The sequence below is a fragment of the Callospermophilus lateralis genome, chromosome 6 (assembly GCF_048772815.1).
Source record: "Callospermophilus lateralis isolate mCalLat2 chromosome 6, mCalLat2.hap1, whole genome shotgun sequence".
NCBI classification, from domain to species: Eukaryota; Metazoa; Chordata; class Mammalia; order Rodentia; family Sciuridae; genus Callospermophilus; species Callospermophilus lateralis.
The window spans coordinates 50252741-50273793 of record NC_135310.1 but is presented as its reverse complement, the minus strand read 5'-3'; the positions used below and the strand labels follow the sequence as shown (position 1 = coordinate 50273793).

The 21053-nt window shown below is 36.8% G+C and overlaps 1 protein-coding gene across 1 annotated transcript in view; it reads right to left on the bottom strand.

Moving 5' to 3' along the window:
• Positions 1 to 208: 208 nt before the first annotated feature.
• The window catches only part of Frk (fyn related Src family tyrosine kinase), a 98236-nt gene continuing 77391 nt past the window's right edge, over positions 209 to 21053 (bottom strand). The window contains exons 3-8 of the mRNA XM_076859828.2: positions 16169 to 16332; positions 15202 to 15370; positions 10570 to 10728; positions 2561 to 2742; positions 1098 to 1263; positions 209 to 714 (exon numbers count right to left, since the gene is read on the bottom strand). Coding sequence (XP_076715943.2) covers positions 503 to 714; positions 1098 to 1263; positions 2561 to 2742; positions 10570 to 10728; positions 15202 to 15370; positions 16169 to 16332 — 1052 coding nt within the window. The 3' untranslated portion in view covers positions 209 to 502. The remainder of the gene's footprint in view (positions 715 to 1097; positions 1264 to 2560; positions 2743 to 10569; positions 10729 to 15201; positions 15371 to 16168; positions 16333 to 21053) is intronic.

The window sequence follows — 21053 nt, the reverse complement described above, 5'->3', positions numbered from 1 at the left end:
AGTTAAAGGATATTTTAAAAGAGAAAAAAAAATCTCAAAGCACAGGTCCTGCTGTGCAGCAAAGCAATCAAATTCCTTCATAATAACAGCCTGATGGGATTCAGCAATCCAAGGAATAATGAATAACAGCTCTAATCAGTAAACAGGAAAATGCTACAACAGTCACTGAGTAAAAATTGACTATCATCTGTTGATTCTCTTGATCGACTTTTCAAACAATAAATAGAAATATAAGTGTCTCTTACAAAGAAAAATAACTTCATTTAGTTTGTTTGATTTTATCAGGCAGTGAGAAAATGATACATCATCTTAGACTGTCCGGCAGTATTTCCTAGTCAATAAAATGCACATATAAATTTTTTTTATAATGCATGGCCAAATTTGCCCTATCACTTGAATATGTCAAGAAAACTGATTTTGCAGTTCGTTGATAATATTGAAGATTGTATTTCTTTATTAGTTATTCTTTTTTCTTAATTCTTAATTACTTCTTCTTCAGTATTCATCTTATGAAGTTATTTGTATCTGAATATGAAGACTCTGTTTCAAAATAGTCCTCAAGTTTCCAATGCAGGGTCTCAAATGTGGGTCGTTCCTTAGGCTCTGCATTCCAGCACTCCAACATGATGTTGTAGAATTGTTGTGGACAGTTAGATGGCTGTGGAAGTCTATAGTTTTGTCCCAATAACTGGATTACTTGAGTACCTGTCATACCTGAAAAATATAACCAACAAAAGAGGGGGGCATGGATTAGACTCTTCAATTCACAGACACTTAAACTCTTAAGTTACAAAGCAAATTGATTTCTTTGATAAAGCTGTGAGATCTACCATACCCTTTACAGGTTGCAGAGATTAAACGACACCCTGCAGCAAGTAATGTCTATAAGACTGCAATTCAGGAGCAAAGGAGAAGGAAGCAATAAACCACCTCATTAATGCAAATTATCACCATCAAATTTTATCTATCTAGCTCCCACAGGCACATGGTATGGTCAGCCTCATAACTCTGCCCTCTAAGTCTGGGCAAAGCAGTTAAAGTCACACCTAAGTAAGTGACCTGCAGCAGAAAGGCCCACTTCAGAATTAATTACTTACCACTATACGGCATTTTGCCATAAGTAATGATTTCATAAAGAAGGATTCCAAATGACCACACATCGGACTTAATGCTGAATTTATTAGTACGAATGGCTTCAGGTGCAGTCCACTTCACCGGCAGCTTTATTTCGTGTTTAGATTCATAGATGTCTTCATTATCTACCTGTTAATGCATTAAGGATTCAAGCCAATTTAAAGTAATTTTTTTTTTTTTGCTGCCCTCATTCATTTATAACCAGTTTCACATAAAACTTAGAGGGAAAATACCAAAAAAAAAAAAAAATGAGCTTAGATCAATTGATAATTAGCATAGCAAATTCTGACTCTGACATTCAAGACAGAAACAATCTGTGGGAAGTCATCCATAAAATATTTCAGAACCCTACTATGTACTAAGAATAATATTGGAAGGAACATCCTACTATGTGTAGAAGAATTCATACATAATGGGATTCTGACTTCCCATCTGCTGCTTACCAAATGGAAAAATGGAAGCAAAATAGGTCTGCTCTTTTTTAAATTTAATTCTGGTATTTAAGAGTCAATGACTTTGATAATTACCATGTAACCAGTTTGCTAATATTAAAAAGTAGAATCCAAATGATTTAAATTAATATATCATATCTCATTGGTCTCCTAATTAATTTACACAAAGAAAAGATGATGGCTTCATGAGTGTCAACATGAGAATAATTTATTTGTTATGTTTTCTGGCCCAAATCCATATTTTTAGGATACAATATGGGAAATTTAAAATTAAATTCAGAGAGTAATACCTCATTCTATGTCTTTATCTTAGTGTTTTTTGAATGGATGTCACCCACTGAGTGGGAGGAAGAATTAAAAAGCCAATAATTGGCCAGCATGGTGGTGCACACCTGTCATCCCCGTGGCTCGGGAGACTGACGCAGGAGGATCATGAATTCAAAGCCAGCCTCAGCAACAATGAGGTGCTAAACAACTCAGTGAGACCCTGTCTCTAAATAAAATACAAAATAGGGCTGAGTATGTGGCTCAGTGACTGAGTGCCCCTGAATTCAATCCCTGGTACCTCCTCCCTAAAAAAAAAAAAAAAAAAAAAAAAAACAAAGCCATTAATTGCTCTAGAATTCTGGCAATAGGTAAATGAGTAGATAAAGTGAGCAAAGGTGGATAGGGTAACTGTACAAAGTGTCCTGTTTTTTATACAGGACAAATAGAAGCTACTTTTACTGATTGAAAAATAGGTCATAAGTTCAACCAAAACAATGGTATCATTTTTAATTCAGTTGATTTTTTTTTTCCTCCTTGATGAAGAAATGCGAAGAAACAGGTAGTTTGTCTATAAGACCTTCAGCTACTTGAAATGGTCTATGGACCACAGAACTTTGAGGAATACTGCTTTAAATAATAGTTAATTTATTGGTCTATCAGTCTGTTTAACCTATTACAAAAGCTAATTAAAACAAAACTAAACTTACCTTAAAAACTCTTGCCAGTCCAAAATCTGCTACTTTGTAGATATTATGCTCACCAACAAGGACATTTCTGGCAGCCAGATCTCTGTGGATGTAGTTCTGGGACTCCAGATAGGCCATTCCAGAAGCAACCTGTGCCGCCATGTCTACCTGTTGAGGCAGATGGATTCTTGATCCAGCATCATCTAAGGAACAAGAGAAAATAGGAGATTTATTCTGGAGAGTATTTGAACTATTGAAGTGAATTCTGACAATTTTGATGAATAAGATATTGATAGAAATATGTGCCATGGTACTGATCTGCTAAGAAAGGAGCAAAGGTATCAAATAATCCAAAGATAGGAGCAAGATTCTAAATGAGTCCAGTTACTGCCATTTTTTCAATACCACATTTCACCAATTTACCTCTTCATGGAAACTGTTGCTTGGGTACTTTCGGATTACTTTTAAACTTTACATAGTTTATTTTAGTCATTGAGCTTATAGTGGTCCTAATTTGCATGGCCAAACAAATGAAAAATTCACATTTTTTTCATAAGAGTTTTCTTAAAAACTGGCTCACTAATAAAAATGAAGAGTCTAGCAGTAGTTACAAAATGTGCATATTGCAAGTGGTGAACAGAAGGATTGTCAAGTTCAAAGACAGCATCAGCAACTTAGGAAGACCCTAAGCAGCTTAGTGAGACCCTGTATCTAAATAAAATATTTTTTAAAAAGGGCTGGGGATCTGGCTTAGTGGTTAAGGGCCCCTGAGTTCAACCTGCAATACTAAATATATATATATATATAAAATATTTGTACCTCTAAGTTTAATATGTATTTTTTAAATTTCGCTTTCTTAGTCTGTTGTTCCTAGAATAAGTTGCTCATCTCTCTATGTACAAACATACCTTTAATGGGCAGCATTTCACCTACTGCTCATTCTGTAAAACTAAGTACAGGAAATTTAGGTAGTAGAATCAGATTTATCATAAGTAAAAGAGGTCCATGCTATTTTATGATGACTTTACAAAATAGAGTAAGTCAACTTATCTGCCATACTATTGATAGGTATCTTGAGATTTCATTTTTTAAAGTTTCACATAAATACAAATTATTATTATCCCTGTGTGACTAAGTAAAATACTGTTACACAGAGTCCATTGGTCTTATGAACATGAGGTTTAAACACAAGCCCTGATTTGAGTGCTCACTAAAGCACAAGATTTAGGAAAACTGGCTTAAAGCTGTCAGACTTGAGATCATAGCTGGGCCTCATATTTCTCTATAACCGTAAGCAAACTGTTTAGCACCCCTGTACCTGAGTTTCCTCATCTGTATAGTGGTAACAGTAACTCTTACAGCATTAATTTTTAACATGAGAGTCAAAACAATTGAATACATGTACAGCACTTAAAACAGTACCTGGTATCTAGGAAAAACACAATAAATCCTAGCTCTTAATGTTATCATTGCTTCTAAGCAAAATGAAACATTTTTGGGACTTGTCAAGCTCAAGATACATATAAATTACCAATGGGAAAATGGCTGAAAGAAGATGAGTTTATGAGTCTAAAGTTCAGACAAGAACTCTCAGCTAAAGACATAGATTTAATGGTCATAGTTTGAGTGAGAGTTAAAACATGAAAAGTGGGTGAGGTCCTAGGAAGATACTGATTCATAAGAAACACCAATAATTGAGGGTGGCACAGGAAGCTAACCTGAAAAAAAGAAAATTGAGAAGAATCAGCCAGAATCATAAGAGAGGAGAATGTTTTAACAAATCAAAAATTTTGAGAAAGAAAATGTATCATCATAGTCAAGTTTCACAGATAAGTTCAGTAAGATAAGGACTAAGAGGCTTGTGTTAAATATAAGAATGAGGGAGTCATTGGTGAAGGATTTTATTTGAGATCGTGTGTAAGAGGCCAAAGGGTAACTTGGAGATGAGGACATACAGACAGACAGCAAGAAGAGATGGAAAATTTCAAAACCCTAGTCAAAAAGGGAAGGCAATAAGGATCTGATAGAGGTAAATGTAATGTCATAGGAAAGCCATTACAACAGTTACTAATATGGCATTATGTAAAAATGTGGATGTGTAACTGATGTGATTCTGCAATCTATATTTGGGGTAAAAATGGGAGTTCATAACCCACTTGAATCTAATGTATGAAATATGATATGTCAAGAGCTTTGTAATGTTTTGAACAACCAATAAAAAAAAAAGAATTCAGAAAAGTGGGGAGTTGTGATGGTTAAAGTATTCCAGGGTCTCTGGGGTGCTTGCTAGCTGTGTTCTAATTCTTGATTTGGACAGTAGCTGCATAGTTGCTTACTTGTGCATGTTATAATTACATGTCAAACTATGCTACATGATTTATGTACTTTCTATATACATGCTATCTTTTCTGATAAAAAATGAAAGAGTCAAAGGAATTTTTAAATGAGAAAAACTTAAGCACAGCAGGTGTGTGGGTGTGTGTGTGTGTGTGTGTGTGTGTGTGTGTGTAAAATCAGAAGCATATTTAAATTGGTTGTGAGATAAAACTAACTGCTCACCTATCCTTTTGTCCTTTACTTCTTTTATCCTGGGCACTAGCAGAAGACCACATTGCCCACCTCCCTTTGCAATTAAGTAGGGCCATGTCACTAGTTCTGGGCAACATAGTGTGTTCAGAAATGATATACATCACATTTAGGACCTCACATCTCTATGGCTAGAGGAACGAATTTCAAAATTTTAGGAAAGAGTCTAATTCCCTAAAAGAGCAGTCTAAGTCCTATCAAAATTGTTATGAGTGTTCTGCCACTAAGAGTTTTGAATTGTGTATTACAACAGGTAACATTAATTATTCAGTCTACAACACAATGTAAACATAAAAATAAAATATAACTCTGTAAAAAGCATAATGGCAAAGCCTGGCTGCTGTGATGGTCAAAATAGCTATGCCTTTTGATATCACATCCACTCAAAAAAAGAAACAATGACATTAAGAGAAGCTGGTGACTGACCATAAGCTATGTGGCAGGCAGCTTCTAAAATAGCTTGCAGTGATCCTGCCTCCTGGAATTCACACCTTTCCAAGAGTCCTTTCCATCAGACTGTTCTGGAGCCAGTGACTCACATTTGGCAGAGACTATGGCAAGAGTAATGGGATCTCCCAGGTTAACTCATAAACGACTGTGACTTCATCTTACTGATGCTCTGAATTCCGTTGCTTTCTTGCTTGTTCACTTTAATGAAGCAAGCTGCCACGTTAGAAGCTACCCTCAATATCAAGGAGCAGGGGCCACTCTCCAGCTAACAACCAGCAAGGAGCTGACTCCCTCAATTCTGCAGCCATGAGGAACCAACTCCTCCTGACAATCATAAGAGTGCGTTTGGAAGGGAATCCACATCCACTAGAGCCTTCCGATGACTGGTACACCTGCCAAAACCTTGCTGCAGCCTTACGAAACCCAGGGCTAGAACCTGGCTAAGCTGCTCCTGGATTTCCGACCACAGAAACTGTGAGATAATAAATGTTTGCTGCTTTAAGTTTCTAATTGTTGGGGTACTGTGTTGTGTAGTAATGGACAACTAACACAGGTTGATGTTAAGAATGGCATCAGTGTTACGCATATAATTAAGAGCAAGAACTATCAAACCAGGCTTCAACCTTGGAAAAGTCACCCAAGGTGTCTATTACTCAGTTTCTTCGATCGTAAAGTAGGGGTAATGATAATGATACTTAGTTCATAAAGTGGTTCAAAAATGAAATAAGTTAACACTTGTAAAGAACTTAGAAAAATGACTGCCACATCCACTGGTTCTTCCCTCTCTTTAACTCCTACAGTCCCCCCGACCTGGTTCTCCATTACCTCTTTGGCCTTATCTTCAGCTTTGCCATTGTTATTGCAATGTCACTACAGTGGCCTCTGTGATTCTTTCTACCCCACAGGCACACTTTTATGTTGCCTCCAGCCCTTTGCACTTGAGATTTCTTTTGCCCGTTTTTTGTTTGTTTGTTTGTTTGTTTTAATTTATCCACATGGTCACTTCTCATTTCCTGGAAGTCTTTACTCAGGTTATTCCATCTTGGCAAATCATTCACTGGTCAACTGTCAATTTTTGTTTGTTTGTTTCTGGGGTGTGAACTCAGGGGTTCTTGACCACTGAAAAACATCCCAGCCCTATTTATTTATTTCCTTCCTTCCTTCCTCCCTTCCTTCCTTCCTTCCTTCCTTCCTTCCCCATAGGCCTCTCTCATTTGAGAGAAATTTATTACCAAAAAAAAAAATCAGCCAAGCTTGGGGACTACAAAGACTGGAATATAGAGAAATATGATTAGAAATATATATGTTATTTCAAATATCAAATACAATACCTAATCCTATTACAGTGCATATAAAAAGGTTTTTACTGGAAAGTACAGTACTGGAAGAAATTGGGTAATACATATTTCTTATCCTGAAGAGCAGTGACCTAGGGACTGCCTAAGTAAAGAGCAGAGCACATCTATACAACCAGACAGCAAAGCTGATGGAAATGTTCACAAACCTGTGACAGTTTATATCTAAAAAAAAAAAAAAAAAAAAAAAATTGCATCCTATTACTAAAGAGACTTTTACGTTAATGATGCTTATCTTGATGAGCTACTTATGAATGGCAGATTCACTTTAAGATCTATTTATTAAATCTACAACTCTTGATTGGGAACAAGTATAAATTCACTGTTCCTCTTGACTGGTAGGTACTCTTACAATTGAACACCTTGGTAATCTTGCCCCTGATGGCCTAATCCAGCAGATGGTAGGGTTTGCACTCAGCCTTGAGTACCACATCAACCACAGAAATCCTCAATGCCCAAGGAGTTTGCAGTATAGTTAACTGGAACTTTTCAAGCTGATTCCAAGAATTGCAAAACTAGCTTGACTCTCAATCCCACTCTTACTATATTCAGAATGGTCTCAACTTATTTATTCAGTCAACACATAATCAGTGCACACCTTTTATGTGACACTCTGTTCTAGCACTACAACAACAACAAAATAAAAATTCTGCCCTTATGGAGTTGCATTTAGAAATACTAAAGCCAGGTGAAATGGTACACACCTATAATACCAACAATTTGGGAAGCTGAGACAGGAGGATCACCTTAGCAACTAAGTGAGGCCCTAAGCACCTTAGCAAGACTCTGTCTCAAAATAAAAAATAAAAAGAGCTGGGGATGTGGCTCAGTGGTAAAAGTGCCTCTGTGTTCTAATCTCCAATACCAAAAAAAAAAAATCTAAAATACTAAAAATAAGCTAAATAAATGTCATGCAATATAAGATGATTAATAGCTAAAGAGAGAACACCAAAGAAGAATATGAAGAGGAAAATGAAGAAGGAATATGAAGAATCAGTAGGAGATTAAACTTTACTGTTTGACAAGTGAGCCAGGTGCAGTGGTGCATCCTGTAACCCCAGCAACTCGGGAAGCAGACATAGAAGAAGCACAAGTTCAAAGCCCACCTCAGCAACTTAGCAAGACCCTGTCTCAAAAAATAAAATAATAAAAAGGGCTGGGGAAGTAGCTCAGTGGTAGAGCATTCCTGAGTTGACCAGTGAACAACTTACCAAGGTAGAATAACCTGAGTAAAGACTTTCAGGAAATGAGAAGTGACCATGTGGATAAATATTAAAAAAAAAATTAAGCAAAAAAAATCTCAAGTGCAAAGGGCTTGAGGTAAAATAAAAGTGTGCCTATGGAATAGAAAGAACCACAAAGGTCACTGTAGTGCCACTTCAAGTACACGGGCAAAGTTGTAGATAAGGCCAAAGAGAAAGTTGTAGATAAGACCTGGAAAACCAGGTTAGAAGGAGTTAAACAGAGGTAAGAACCAGTGGGAGTCTCAGAGGGTTTTAAGCTGAGAAAGAACAAGCTCTGACTTATACTTCAACAAGATATCTCCAGCTGCTGTGTTGAGGAAAGACTAAAGAGGACAAGAAGCCAAAGAGGGAGACCAAGAGGGTGCAGAATCCAAAGTGGAGGCAATGATTGCTTGAACCTGAATGGGAACATTGAGAAAAAGGGAAAGACTAGGTATGTTTTCAAGGCCAGCCAATAGGATTTGTAGGTTTGTTAGGTAATGGGATGTAAGAAGCCAAAATGCCCCCCAAATATTAGACCTGAGTGTTGTCATTGTCCAAGAAGGAATGAAACAAGGGTAGCAGATCACCGGGAGAATCAGGTTTGGACATATCATTTTGAAACATCTAATTGGCATTTGGAGTAGAAATTAGGGTTGCTCACAAACATTTTCCCCCTTTCTGCAAGGCACTTTAGTGGATTGTACTGCCTATTCTGTTGGACTTGATTTGACCAAATGAAAAGGTACAGAGTGACAAAAGTTAAGAAGCTTTAAGAGCCAGGATGAGATTAGTCCCATCCCCTTTCCCTACCAAGGTGATCAAAGAGCTGAGCTACCAATCTATTTTACACACAAAGCACAAGTAAGGAAAAATATATTGCTGTGCTGAGCTTCTGAGATTTGAGGACCGAGGCTGCAGTCTGGACACCTGCACTGTCCAGACTGACACAACATTCCAGTGGAGAGGGCATGAAGTCAGCTGGGTGTATTATTCTGAAGTTCCAAGGTAGGGATAAAATTTTAGGAACTGTTGATACATACACATTCAAAAAATGGCACTGGGTGAAGTTAACAAAGGAAGCCAAGTGCAATGGTGCACACCTGTAATCCCAGCTACTTAGGAGCCTGAGGCGAGAGGAATGGCAGGTTCAAGGCCAGCCTGTTCAAAGCATTGGCACCCTATCTCAAAATTTAAAAATTGAAGAGATTAACAAAGGGATTAATGGTATTGCAAAATAATCCCGGAGAACTCCAGAATGTTGAGAGGTCTGGGAGAAAATCACTTATTGAGACGAACCAATGAAGAGGAGGATAAGTGATCAGGTTAACTATCTTGGAAGCCAAATGAAGCAAGAGACTTGAATGCTCCTGATAGATTTGAATACCAGAAATTGACAATTAGATTAGTAATGTGCATGCTGTAAGGGCTCTTATAATATGCACATTGTAATATGCACTTTGTTAGATCTAGCCCAGGATCATTCTTGTACTTTTTCCTGAATAAGGCAAAAGGAGTCAACAATTGAGGTCAGTCTTTCTGTGGTGGGTAGCATTCTAAGGGTGATAAATGTGATGATCTTTATGCAATAGGTAAGTATATTTTTGTTTTTAACAGAATTTATTATGTTACATATATTCTCCATTCTTGTTTTGTTGTTGTTTTGAAATTTAGAATCATCAGCTTCACAAGTCACCCTGAAATCAGAGAACACTCTTATCTTTCTGATACCTTTGTTCCATTATCCTCACCTCCTTTTGCCTCTATATAGACTATCAATCTCGCTCTGACATTTCAAGAAATTACAGGAAAAGTCTGTTTTTCAAGCATGAATGATTCTCTCAGTATTTGATCTCAATTTCTTTGAATATCATATTTTAATGTGTATTATTTTATTGTTTATTAAATTATTCATTTGTAATAAACATCACAATTTCACAATGCCCTTAAGTCCTTTTTGACTGCAGAAATCGGATGGAGGAATAAAGCTAATAGTATATTTTTGCTTTTTAGTCTGAAAATTCTAATGTTTATTAGCAGAGAGGTCATTTTAAACACCAAGTACAATATTAGCAAATACGAGCAAAGACAAAAACGGTGTTCAATTAGTGTAAAAAGTAGAGCATTATGCAAAAAATCCATTGATCAGTTTCCCACATTACATTTAAGCTCTCTGATGTGTCTATTGTGAACAATTTATTCTTTCACTACATAAATATTTTTCTCCCTTTGAGTCCGAAGAATATATCCTATTAAATAGTAGTTGAGCCATTCAATGTTACAACATTCATTCTTACAGATATACACATAGTAAATATCCTTGGGGTTAGACAAAGCTGGCTAAATTGACATTTATAGGACTAGCTAAACTAAATTCCTCCTTTTCTTTTTTCCTTTTATTGAGTCTTTAGCTTACTTTGGAGATATTCTTGCAGACTTCCATGTCTCATCAACTCTGTAATAATATAAATTGGATCTTCTAAAGTGCAAACAGCATAAAGCTGGATAAGCTTTGGATGTCTTAGACTCTTCATTATCTGTGCCTCCCTCAGGAAGTCATTTGGATCCATTGAACCTGAAACAAGAAAAGGAGGAAATCACTTTATGTTATTGAGGCATTCCTGTCCTCACAGCAGCCTGGTGGGAATCGCCGAGATTGCCTCCTGCCTCTCAGTAACAGAAGAGCATCGGTGTCACAAATCTTCAGAGTTATCAGAGGAGAGAATCAGTTCAGCCAGGGCAACCTAATTACTAGATGTGGTGTTGTATCAGGGATGTGCACTTTATATGTTATGACCCATAGGTGAAAAACGGTTGATTTGGGCCCATGTGAAAAATGAAGAGCAAAGGAGAGACTGACAGTCTAATTGATAAAACACGGCAGGCATCTGAAGAACACAAAGAGAAGACATCCTATCAACATGAACACTGGAGGACATTGCATGTTTAATTACTCCAGTCAGAGCTCTTTTTGGGGGGATCAAGAAAAGACGGATGGCTGCCCTGGCCTTGGTACCCACTGTGGGAACAGCTGAAAAACAACTCTAAAACAATGCTATTCTGCCAAATTTATATTCTTATTCCTGTAGGAACACAGGCTATGGGCCACATAGAAAACATTCAAGGGACATCCCCAAAAGATAGTGGCTTTTTTCCCCACCAATTTTACATGTTTAATGTGAAAATAATACGCAACATTTTCTCCCATACTATTTGCTTCCACTACCACCAGAGACTCAAAAACTGGATCAAATGATTAGGGAGATGGCATTGAAGCATATTTTGAAGACTATGCAAGGTGCCCAGCAGTTAATGTCAGAAAAAATCTAAAAAGAGGAAGGATACCTGGAGTTGACATTTCATCAGTAATTTTTAAATCTTTTATTTCTTCTAGGCTGTGATGTTTCAGAAACATTACTGTAATTGAAGAAATACTGTCATTTCACATCTTAGTATTCACTGTAGATGGTGCAAATATCATTTCTACTGATGTCCAAAGAGACCATTCCATTCATCATCCTCTGAATGTCAGAGACTCTACAACTGACATTAGAACCTGGGTGTGGATGAGCTTTGACAATTCAAGGTAGCACTATGACTTGTTTGTTAATGTCAAGTTAAGAAGAGTTTCATATGATCTACATACAGGTTATTTTACATAAGCATTGAAACAGTCTACCTTTTAAGAGCCCAGAAGTTTAGGATCCAGGTCCATTCAAAACTCTGGAACCTGGAAAAATCTTAGCTCTGTTACTGTTCCCTGTGCAATCTTAAGCAGGTTACCAAATCTCTCTGAACTTCAGTTTCTTCAGTTTCTTCATCCACAAAGTACAGCTAGTAATCCTACTAACATCAGAAAATCATTATCAGGATAATAACAATGCCTGGAAAATGTATACTCAAAGATTGCTGACCATTATATGTATCATTATTAACATGCACACTCATAGGAAAACCAAACAGACCAACTGTAAATATTTTTCATTGACAGGAAAAAAGAGATAAGGTGTTAGAGAGTAAAAAATGTTTTCTTCTATTTTCTTTTCCATTCTATTTTTTCCTTTCTTTTTAGTTTCCTCAAATCTAGTTCTGACATTAAGTTTAATCCACATAATCAAATAAGTTTAAAATTTTGAATCATAATAGAAAAATAACACTGGGAGGAAGAGACCTCTACACCAAAATAAAGTACTTTGTTCTTGGTTGGTATAACTAGTTTGTCTGGGATCAAATACGGATACCGTATGACTGCCCCCCTCAAAATAAAATGATTCATGAGGGGTTCTGTGATAACAGAATTAGTATCATCACTCAGACTGTTTATGCAGGACACTTAAACCATGCCCAAGTCACACTATCTGCAAGAGCTGAAATCATGATATGCCAGGAGCCTCTGTAGGTAGAGAACTCAGGGAACTCCTTCATGGCTATGCTGGTAGAGCAACAGAGACCCAATCTCAACTCAGTAATACAACATTAAATATTAATTTTTGCCTGTCAGAGCTACTGCAGGAGTTGATTTCAGGCTCATCTTTATTGCATGGTAGTCTGCTAAGCAATAAATAGCTGCTAAGATTGATGAATGGCCCCAGTGAAGTGAAGACATTTAACCAATCACCAAAGCTGTTTGTTGCTATTACACTGTAAATCAATAATAATTATTCCTGTTGGAAAGAAAACTATTGTGCTTTTTTTTACTATAAAAAATATGATTTTTTGTTCTCTTTTGACCTCCAGAAGGCCTTCCTTAGAAAGCAATGCTAGCAAGCATAGCTTGACGCTTTTATTTCTTTTCCTTTTTTGGGGGTGGAGGGAGGGAGGAATGATTAGATTAACAATAAATTTAAAATTTATGTCTCAATAGTTCAACAAGTTTAGGATTTAAAAACACATATACATGATGACTGAAAATCTTGGATGCTGAAATAGATTGTCCTCACCTGAATGATGGCATCTGGCCCCTTAAAAGTGCCTCTCTGTTGTTTCCTCTGCCAGATGTTAATGCTAGAACTAAACTCCTGCACCAGTGAATCTACAATTCAGGGTGTGCATCTATCAGCAGCACCACAGAACCTAACATTTATTAAAAACTCACTGCATATACTTTATTCACATTTACTCAATCCTCATACAATCCTATAAAGTGGGGACTATTTTAATTCACATGTCCAGATAAGGAGACTCAAAAAGGTTAAAAAATTATACAAGTTACAGAGGACAGAGCCAGGTTTCCCTTTATGCTCTTAACTGTTAACACCACAAGGTCCCAACCTTTTCAGTCCATGGCATCCTTAGTGCATCAGTAATATTTTTATAGTATGCCAGGTTAAAATGCATGCTTAATAGTTCAATTACTAAACAACTAAGAAGTATCCATCCTAATAACTTAATAGCCATTTGAAAAATTAATATAGGTAAATTAAGAGGAAAAAAAATATTTATTTCATTCTTAACCACAGTTATTTACTAATGTGATATAAGTACTATACAACTTCTCAAAATCAAGTAAGAGTTCAAGCAGAAGTTCTGGATCCTGGAAAAATCTCAGCTCTGTTATTCTTCCCTGTGCAATCTTGAGCAAGTTACCCAAATCTCTCTGACCTTCAGGTTCAGCTCTACCACCCTTATTTCCTGGTCTGTGTCAATTTTTGTGTGTATCTTGCCAATATTGGTCCACAGTGATCATCAAAAATCCAGCTTCACAAAAATATGATGTTAGAAAAAGGAATGTAATAATCTAAATCTGAATCTACAAACTACCTGAAGGTAGCAATTTGTGTTGTTTTGAAAACGTTTACCTCAAAACTTTTAAATATCCCACAGACCCCTGAGAATTCACTGTGATGCCTCAATGTGCCTTAGCACAACAGTTTGGAAACAGTGCTATTACACAGTCTGCCAGCCAGCAAATCCCAAGGGCTCAAGTTCTGCCACCAGGAAGCTTTCCAAATTTCTAAGAACTCTGGGCTCAGCAAGTAACAGAGGGCCCCCAGAAAACTCATCTAGCCTGTAGAGTTGGAAACCATATCTGTTTTGTAGAATAATGAAAATACTTGTAAGAAAAAAAAAGGAGATTAACCTTTTGTTGCTGTTATTATTCTTTTCTATGTTATTAGAGGAAGATAGGAAACTGCCACAGTGATGTTGCACTTTTACAGAATGTCATTTCCATGGGGTCTGATATAATGGTGATAAGTCAAAAATCCCAGCTTTGCCATTTACTGTCTAATAATAATAATTATAATAATAATAATAAAATTTTTATTGGTCAAGTACTATGAGCCAAGCACTATGCAAAGCATTTGTACTAGTGACCTAATTTAATCTTCATAATAACTCTGCTAGGTATATCTTATTATCCCCCATCACATAAATGGTAAAACTGAGACATAGAGTAGTTCAAAAATTTGCTCAAGATTTGAATACAAAGTCTTAGGAAAGTTATTTTTAATCTCTCCAAATTCTCTTATCCCACCTTTAAAAATGGGGATTGTTCATTTTAGCATACTTCTCCTGCCTTCAAAGGGATAAATGAAGATAGGAGAAGAAATACTCCCTGCAAGTTCAAATATGGGATTCTTTAGATGAACCATTTTATCTTTTAGTCATAGTCAATTGGCATCTAATAAAACAGTTATTCCCTGAATATCACAAAGGTTCCATCTGATTTTTCAGTAAGTGTTTATAGTCAGTGGGGTTTTTTTGTTTGTTTGTTTTTGCTTGTTATTTTGTTTTATTTGTTTTTGTTTTTTAACTAAGAAAGGAATGAAAGGGAAGAAGGACAATGGAAGAATGAATCCTTTAGATAAGAAATGTGTTGTTGGAATCTTCATCTGAGAACCTTTTATGCTTAGCTAATCCAAGGAGCATGTTGGCCTTTATATTTTAAAGCTTGTCCACATGTTATGGTCACCTGGGGTAGCAAGAAAGATGACAACACCTGTTTGCTGCCAGCACTGACTGTCCCATGACCTCTTGGGCATTTTACAATGGAAAATTGAGCCCATAAAAACCCATGTATGCCATTTAATCTTTAATATTTTCACACCTGGTTTTAACGTCTTTACTGCCACTGGAGTAGTGTTGTTCCAGAGGCCTTCCCAAACTTCTCCAAACTGACCGGATCCCAATCGCTTCAGAAGCTGGACAGAGTTGCGGTCTATCTCCCACTGGTCCACAGTTTTATAGGACAAATCAAAAGGAGTTGGGACTTGTATCTGTTTTGCAGAATAATGAGAATATGTGTAAGAGAAAAAGGCAGATTAACATTCTGTTGTTCAAAATAATAGTGTAGGTACTTGTTAAGGGAAATATTACTTTTAAAAACAAAAACACTAGAAGTTACATTCTAATTCCTTGAAAACAGAAAACAATTGTAGGAGATTCTGCATTGTTAAGTCTTTAGATTCATTCTCTCTCAGATCCTGCACTTTGATGTTCATCTTGTAGCCACTACCATGCTCACCCACAGGTCTGCAATGATGTTTCTGCCTCTGTGCTCAACTAAACCCTCCCAATTTCAGCCTCCATTGGAGTTCCACTCACTCACAAGGCCTTTTCAAACTCTAGCTGTAGTATTAACTAGATATATTATACATTTCTGCAAAATATGTATTATATATTATATATTTTTGCAAAATAAAATCAATTCATTTTTGTTTAATTTATTTGTTTGTTCATTCATTTAATAAATAAAAATTTTTAAGTAGGAACTATCTGCCCTTCAGCAAACAAAACAGGCAAGGCCCCTGCCACCTTGGAGTTCGAAGTAAAGATTTCCATCTGACACACTTTCTCTGTTGCAACTATTAAACTCACTGTAATGGCACAAAATCAGCCAACAATGGTAAATGAATGAGCATATCTCTTCTAATAAGACTCATTTACAAAAATGCATATGAAACAGATAGTTTTCCTCTTCCTGCCTTAAGTAAACAAATGATAAATTTCTTTTTCCTGAACTGATATCACATGGCAAATACTTAAAAACAGTTTGAAAGCAGAAAGTAGTTCACCTTTAAGCATGGTTTCTCCAGCTTGACACACAGGCCATCACTTGTGGTGGTGTAGTAGTTCACGAATTCATTCAGTGTTGAGAAAGTTTTTCTCCGGGTAAGGAAAAAGCCCCCTTGGTCCAGTCTCCTGATTCTGTAGTGTTTCACAACTCCTTCATCTAAAACTGGAACCCAAAATAAGTCCTGTTAATAAACTTATTGCCAAAGCCAAGTAGATTCATTCTTTGGAGATTTTTCAACGTGTGGCATAAAATTTACATAGAATTCAACATTTCTCAACTTTGTCTCAGAACAGTTAAAGAAGTTGATCAAGGATACATTAACATTCTGTTGTTCAAATTAATAGTATAGGTACTTGTTAAAGGAAATATCAAGAAAGAAACAAAAAAAAGAGAGGGGGGAGGGAGGGAAGGAAGGAAGGAGGGAAGGAAGGAAGGAAGGAAGGAAGGAAGGAAGGAAGGAAGGAAGGAAGGAGAAAAAGAAATAGAATTTCAAGATCCTAGCACTAAAGGAAGTACAAGATAAAAAATAAAGAAGTGAGGTTAATACTAAAACCATTCCATGCTTTGAGGACTACACTTGATTAAAAAAGCCATAAAATTGACTCTCATTCCAGAAATTCAAGGTAAAAATTCTTGTCAGCTTCAGAAATCACAATGTCCCTGTGATAAAATCACAAAGGTGTTTAGAAACAGTTGAACTCTTTCTGGTAATTTTTCCATGGAGCTCGATAACATGAGACTGAAATAGAACAAAGAGGGTCCTCAGTACTATCTTACAATGTTATAAGGGATTCTGCAGGGCCTCTCACTGTACTATCCCTCAATGTAGGCTGATACCAGAATGTCCCAGCACAGCTCAATAAAAGCAATTCCACAGGTCCTAAAATGATTCAGTTCACATGTGCAAATTTCCTGCAGCTTTGACTAATCCAAAGATAAACCTCATAGGATCTGAAAGAATAAATAACCTGCATCATTTTTAGGGAGTCTGACTTACAGCGAATATTTTATTATTTCTCCTTGCTACCAACCATTGTTCTTTCTTCTGTTATTGGCACTCCAATCTTTCTCATAAAACCATTGCTTCTCTAAGAACATATGATGCAGAGAGACTTGGTGCCCACCTTGAGTTGAGGGAGGCCTAATCAGACCAATTAAATCCAAGGAGCACCAATTCCAGGGTTCACGTCAGGGAGCTCCAGGAGGACAAGAGGAGTTTTATTGCTGCTGTTGTTTTTGTTTTTACTAATGGGAATTTGGAGGTATTGGCAGAATCCTTGCCTCTAGCATGGAGCAAGCTTACAAGAGAAGAGAGGTAGCCCCTGGAGCCAGCCAATTCTGGCTTTACAGCTGCAAGAGTCAATTACTTTTTGCTTAAATTAGTTTGAATTAGTTTTTCTGCATTTGCATTCAAAATATTGACTGGTGCAATTCATACCTATTCTTTCACTTAGCAAAGTTATTGATGAGCATTGAACAGCATTTACCTTGAGTATAGCTTTCTGAGTTCCTTCTAAATATAGAAACTTATGCTCCAATAACCAGGTTTAACTGGAGCAAAACTTTTATGAAAGGAAAGAAGACGTTCTCATCCCAACATGGAGATGTACTGAAGGTATGCCCATGGCAAGGAAAAGAATTTCTTCAAAAAAACAATTGGCGCACACCTGGCTAGGTATAATGAAAGAAGGCAATATCTAAAAGTGTTGGCAAAGCAGTGGAATGACTTCTTATACATAGTAGAGCAAAGCATAATTTTATCACCTTTTTTTTTTCGGTATGGGGATTGAACCCAGGGGCACTTAACACTGAGCCACACCCCCAGAGCTTTTCTATTTTTTAAGTTATTATGTACTAAGGTTGAACATAGTCCTGTCTATAATAACTCTACCACCGTGTATGAAATCAGCAAAAATGCACAATATATTTGCCAAAGCACACATATAAGAATGCTTTTGGTGGCACAAAAACAACCCAAATGCCCATAAACTAAGAATAAATTAATATATTATTGCTTATTTGTCAAGTGGAATACAATAAAGATTTTCAAATAAATAAGCAACTACACTTAACATGAATGAATCTCACAAACAATTTTACATATGATTTTAAAAAGTTTAAAATGACACAAAAACATTGATACGAGGAGTCAGTGAGTGAGGTATCAGCATTAGCCCACACAGTAACTAAGTATTGGTTACCTGGATATATTACTTAAATATTTGTTAAATGCTTATGAACTGTGTACTTTTGTTATGTGACTATACATCAATTTAAAAGAACACTAAAAGAGAATAGTTATCTGCCTCTGTTCATGTTCAAGTTCTCAAAATGCTACATCATGGTGCTGAAATATTTAAGTCTGCAAAGTTAAAGTAAATGCCACCTAATTCTCATGTTGGGTATAGGAAATCTCAATCAAGTATTCATAGAATATTAACTTTAACCAAATAAATTTTCTGGTAAACACTGTGAGAAACCTAGCTGCAAAATGATCCTTTAAATCATTGAATGAGTTGACTTGTGGTATAAGATATTTGTTACAAACCAGAAAAATGCAGGGGGAATAGCAAACAAAATAGCAACTACAGGAATTCAATACTAAATTTGAAGGTAGCCTATAACAGAATCAACAACAATAAAGTAACCAATACAGCAGACTAACACAACTATAATTTAATAGCATACCTTTCATTTTCTTCCCAACACTCTTTAGTTTGTATTCCATGGCAATTACACGGCCGTATCCCTAGATAAAAGCTCCAGAAAAGATTTGCTTCTCACTTATAGGTATCAGACAGTCCTACTTAAAATCAGAAACACACTCACAATTCACTCTACTCCTTGATTAAAATGCCCAATGTTCTCCCCTTTACAGCCCAGGCCTGCTTCCTGCTGAACGGCAGTCACGTAAAAAGTGGTCTAGGTGGCTTCCTCTCTATTTCTCTCTCTAGAGTTGCTCCCTCTCCTTGGCATTGCTTGCTGAGTTCTGAGTATTCAGGGAAGAAGCAGAAGAAGGAAGGGCAAGAACCGGAAGCCCACACTTAGAAGGGTCCAACATCAGTGGGCTTCACAGGCTGAGCATGCTGACAACGTTTCCAGCTGACTCCCCTGTGGACACTCAGATAGGCCTTTTAGAGCTTCCTCATCCCTGCAGGACCTCCCATTACAGCTCCCAAGAGGCAGGTTTTCCTAGGCTGCCTGTACCCTATGGCTTCTCAGCTCTTTCTTTGGTAGTTCATCTACCACACTTCACCCCAGGAGGTCTCTCCTCACCCCCTGACAGAAGTGCACTTGGGTGGAACTCTGAGCTCCTCCAGGACATCTATTTACAGTTCCCTGGCACATTTGCTCATGTAGGAGGCCCAGTTATGGTCAGGAGATGAGGCACTTCTTATCTTGCCAATTGATTACTGGGAGGAAAGGCTGATATCACAAGGCACTTCTATCCCAATGCCATAGGCTATGCATACTTCTCAGCCTACATTAGGCACCTGTGTTCTATCCTCCAACAGCAGAGAACAGAGAGCAAGCTTCTTGTGGCCTTTCCTGAAGGTCTTTCTCACTAGGTTTGGGGCTCCCACTCATCACTTGGAAGAGAGTGTGGGCTCAGATTGTGCCCACAGTAAAATGCTCTCATCAAATCCATGCCTTCCACATGTGAGGGACCCATGAGCAGCAATACCTATCTTTGACCAAATCCTTTATAAATCTGGGAATGGGGATCTAGCTTTGGAATTTGGCTTTTATTTGATAGCCTCAGTCAAAAATTCCTTTTAAACATTCCACATTTATTGAGCCAAGCACTCTGCTAAGCATTATTTTGCATTATTTTGTCATAGATTCATAACAGTCACACTGGGTAGATGTTACCAGACCAATTTTGTTGCTCATAGAAGTGAATGGGTAGCACAGTCAGGATTCAATTCGGGATCTGATGATGCTAAGATTCATGGTATCCAGTGGGTTTCAGGTTGACTAAAACACCTCTCGTTCATGACAATAAAATTTCATCATCTGAATATGTGAAATGTTTACCTTTCAGTTCTTTTGATTAAAGTACGAAGGGCAAGAGTATGTTCAACTTCTCCAAAGAGAATCAGTTTCTTAAGTTACAGATCTTTTTTAAACTGGCTGAAATACATCATGATATTCTGATCTGTCAAGTTACCAATCCCACTCACTGTGTGACTCTTGGGGCAAGGTTAATTGCCCTGTATAATCATCACCAAATAGAAGGCTTTTATTAGGATATAGAGCTTAGCTCATAATAGATTTCTGTATATGGATTAAAAAGCTAACAAAAAAATCAAAGAGAGCTGTAAACAATATCATGTCAGTCTCGATTCATTTCTCCTCAATGTAATAAAAAATATTAGAAGTAGAAGGGTAGCAAAATATAAAGTATACCTGCAATTTATATAAATTACTAGCCTGAAAATTCAAGCCTTGCCATTTATCAAAAAGAAAAGTGCATAAATTATAGCTGAGATGTCTGGTAAGCCAATAGCTCTGTAATTGGAAATGATGAAAAGCAATAAAAAAAAATTCTCCTTTTTTAAACAAGATTGACCATTTTCTGGATCCAAATTGAAGTGGACTATGTGTAAATTAGACACAAATTTATGGATTTCACTTTAATGTAGCACAAAATATCTAATAGTTTGCAAGCTAGAGATTAAAGTCAATAGATGACTGAAGGGTTAAAGTACTCCTTGTTATTTTCTTAGTAAGGGATGCAAATCACAATGATTGATATGGCTTTGGCAATTGCTATTGATTATAAAGAAAGCCCAAGCAAATGTTTGCCAGATCTTTGTAGATACAGGTTTAAGCTCTCAACTATAAAACCCAAAATTTGGCAATATATCTAGGGTTTTTAA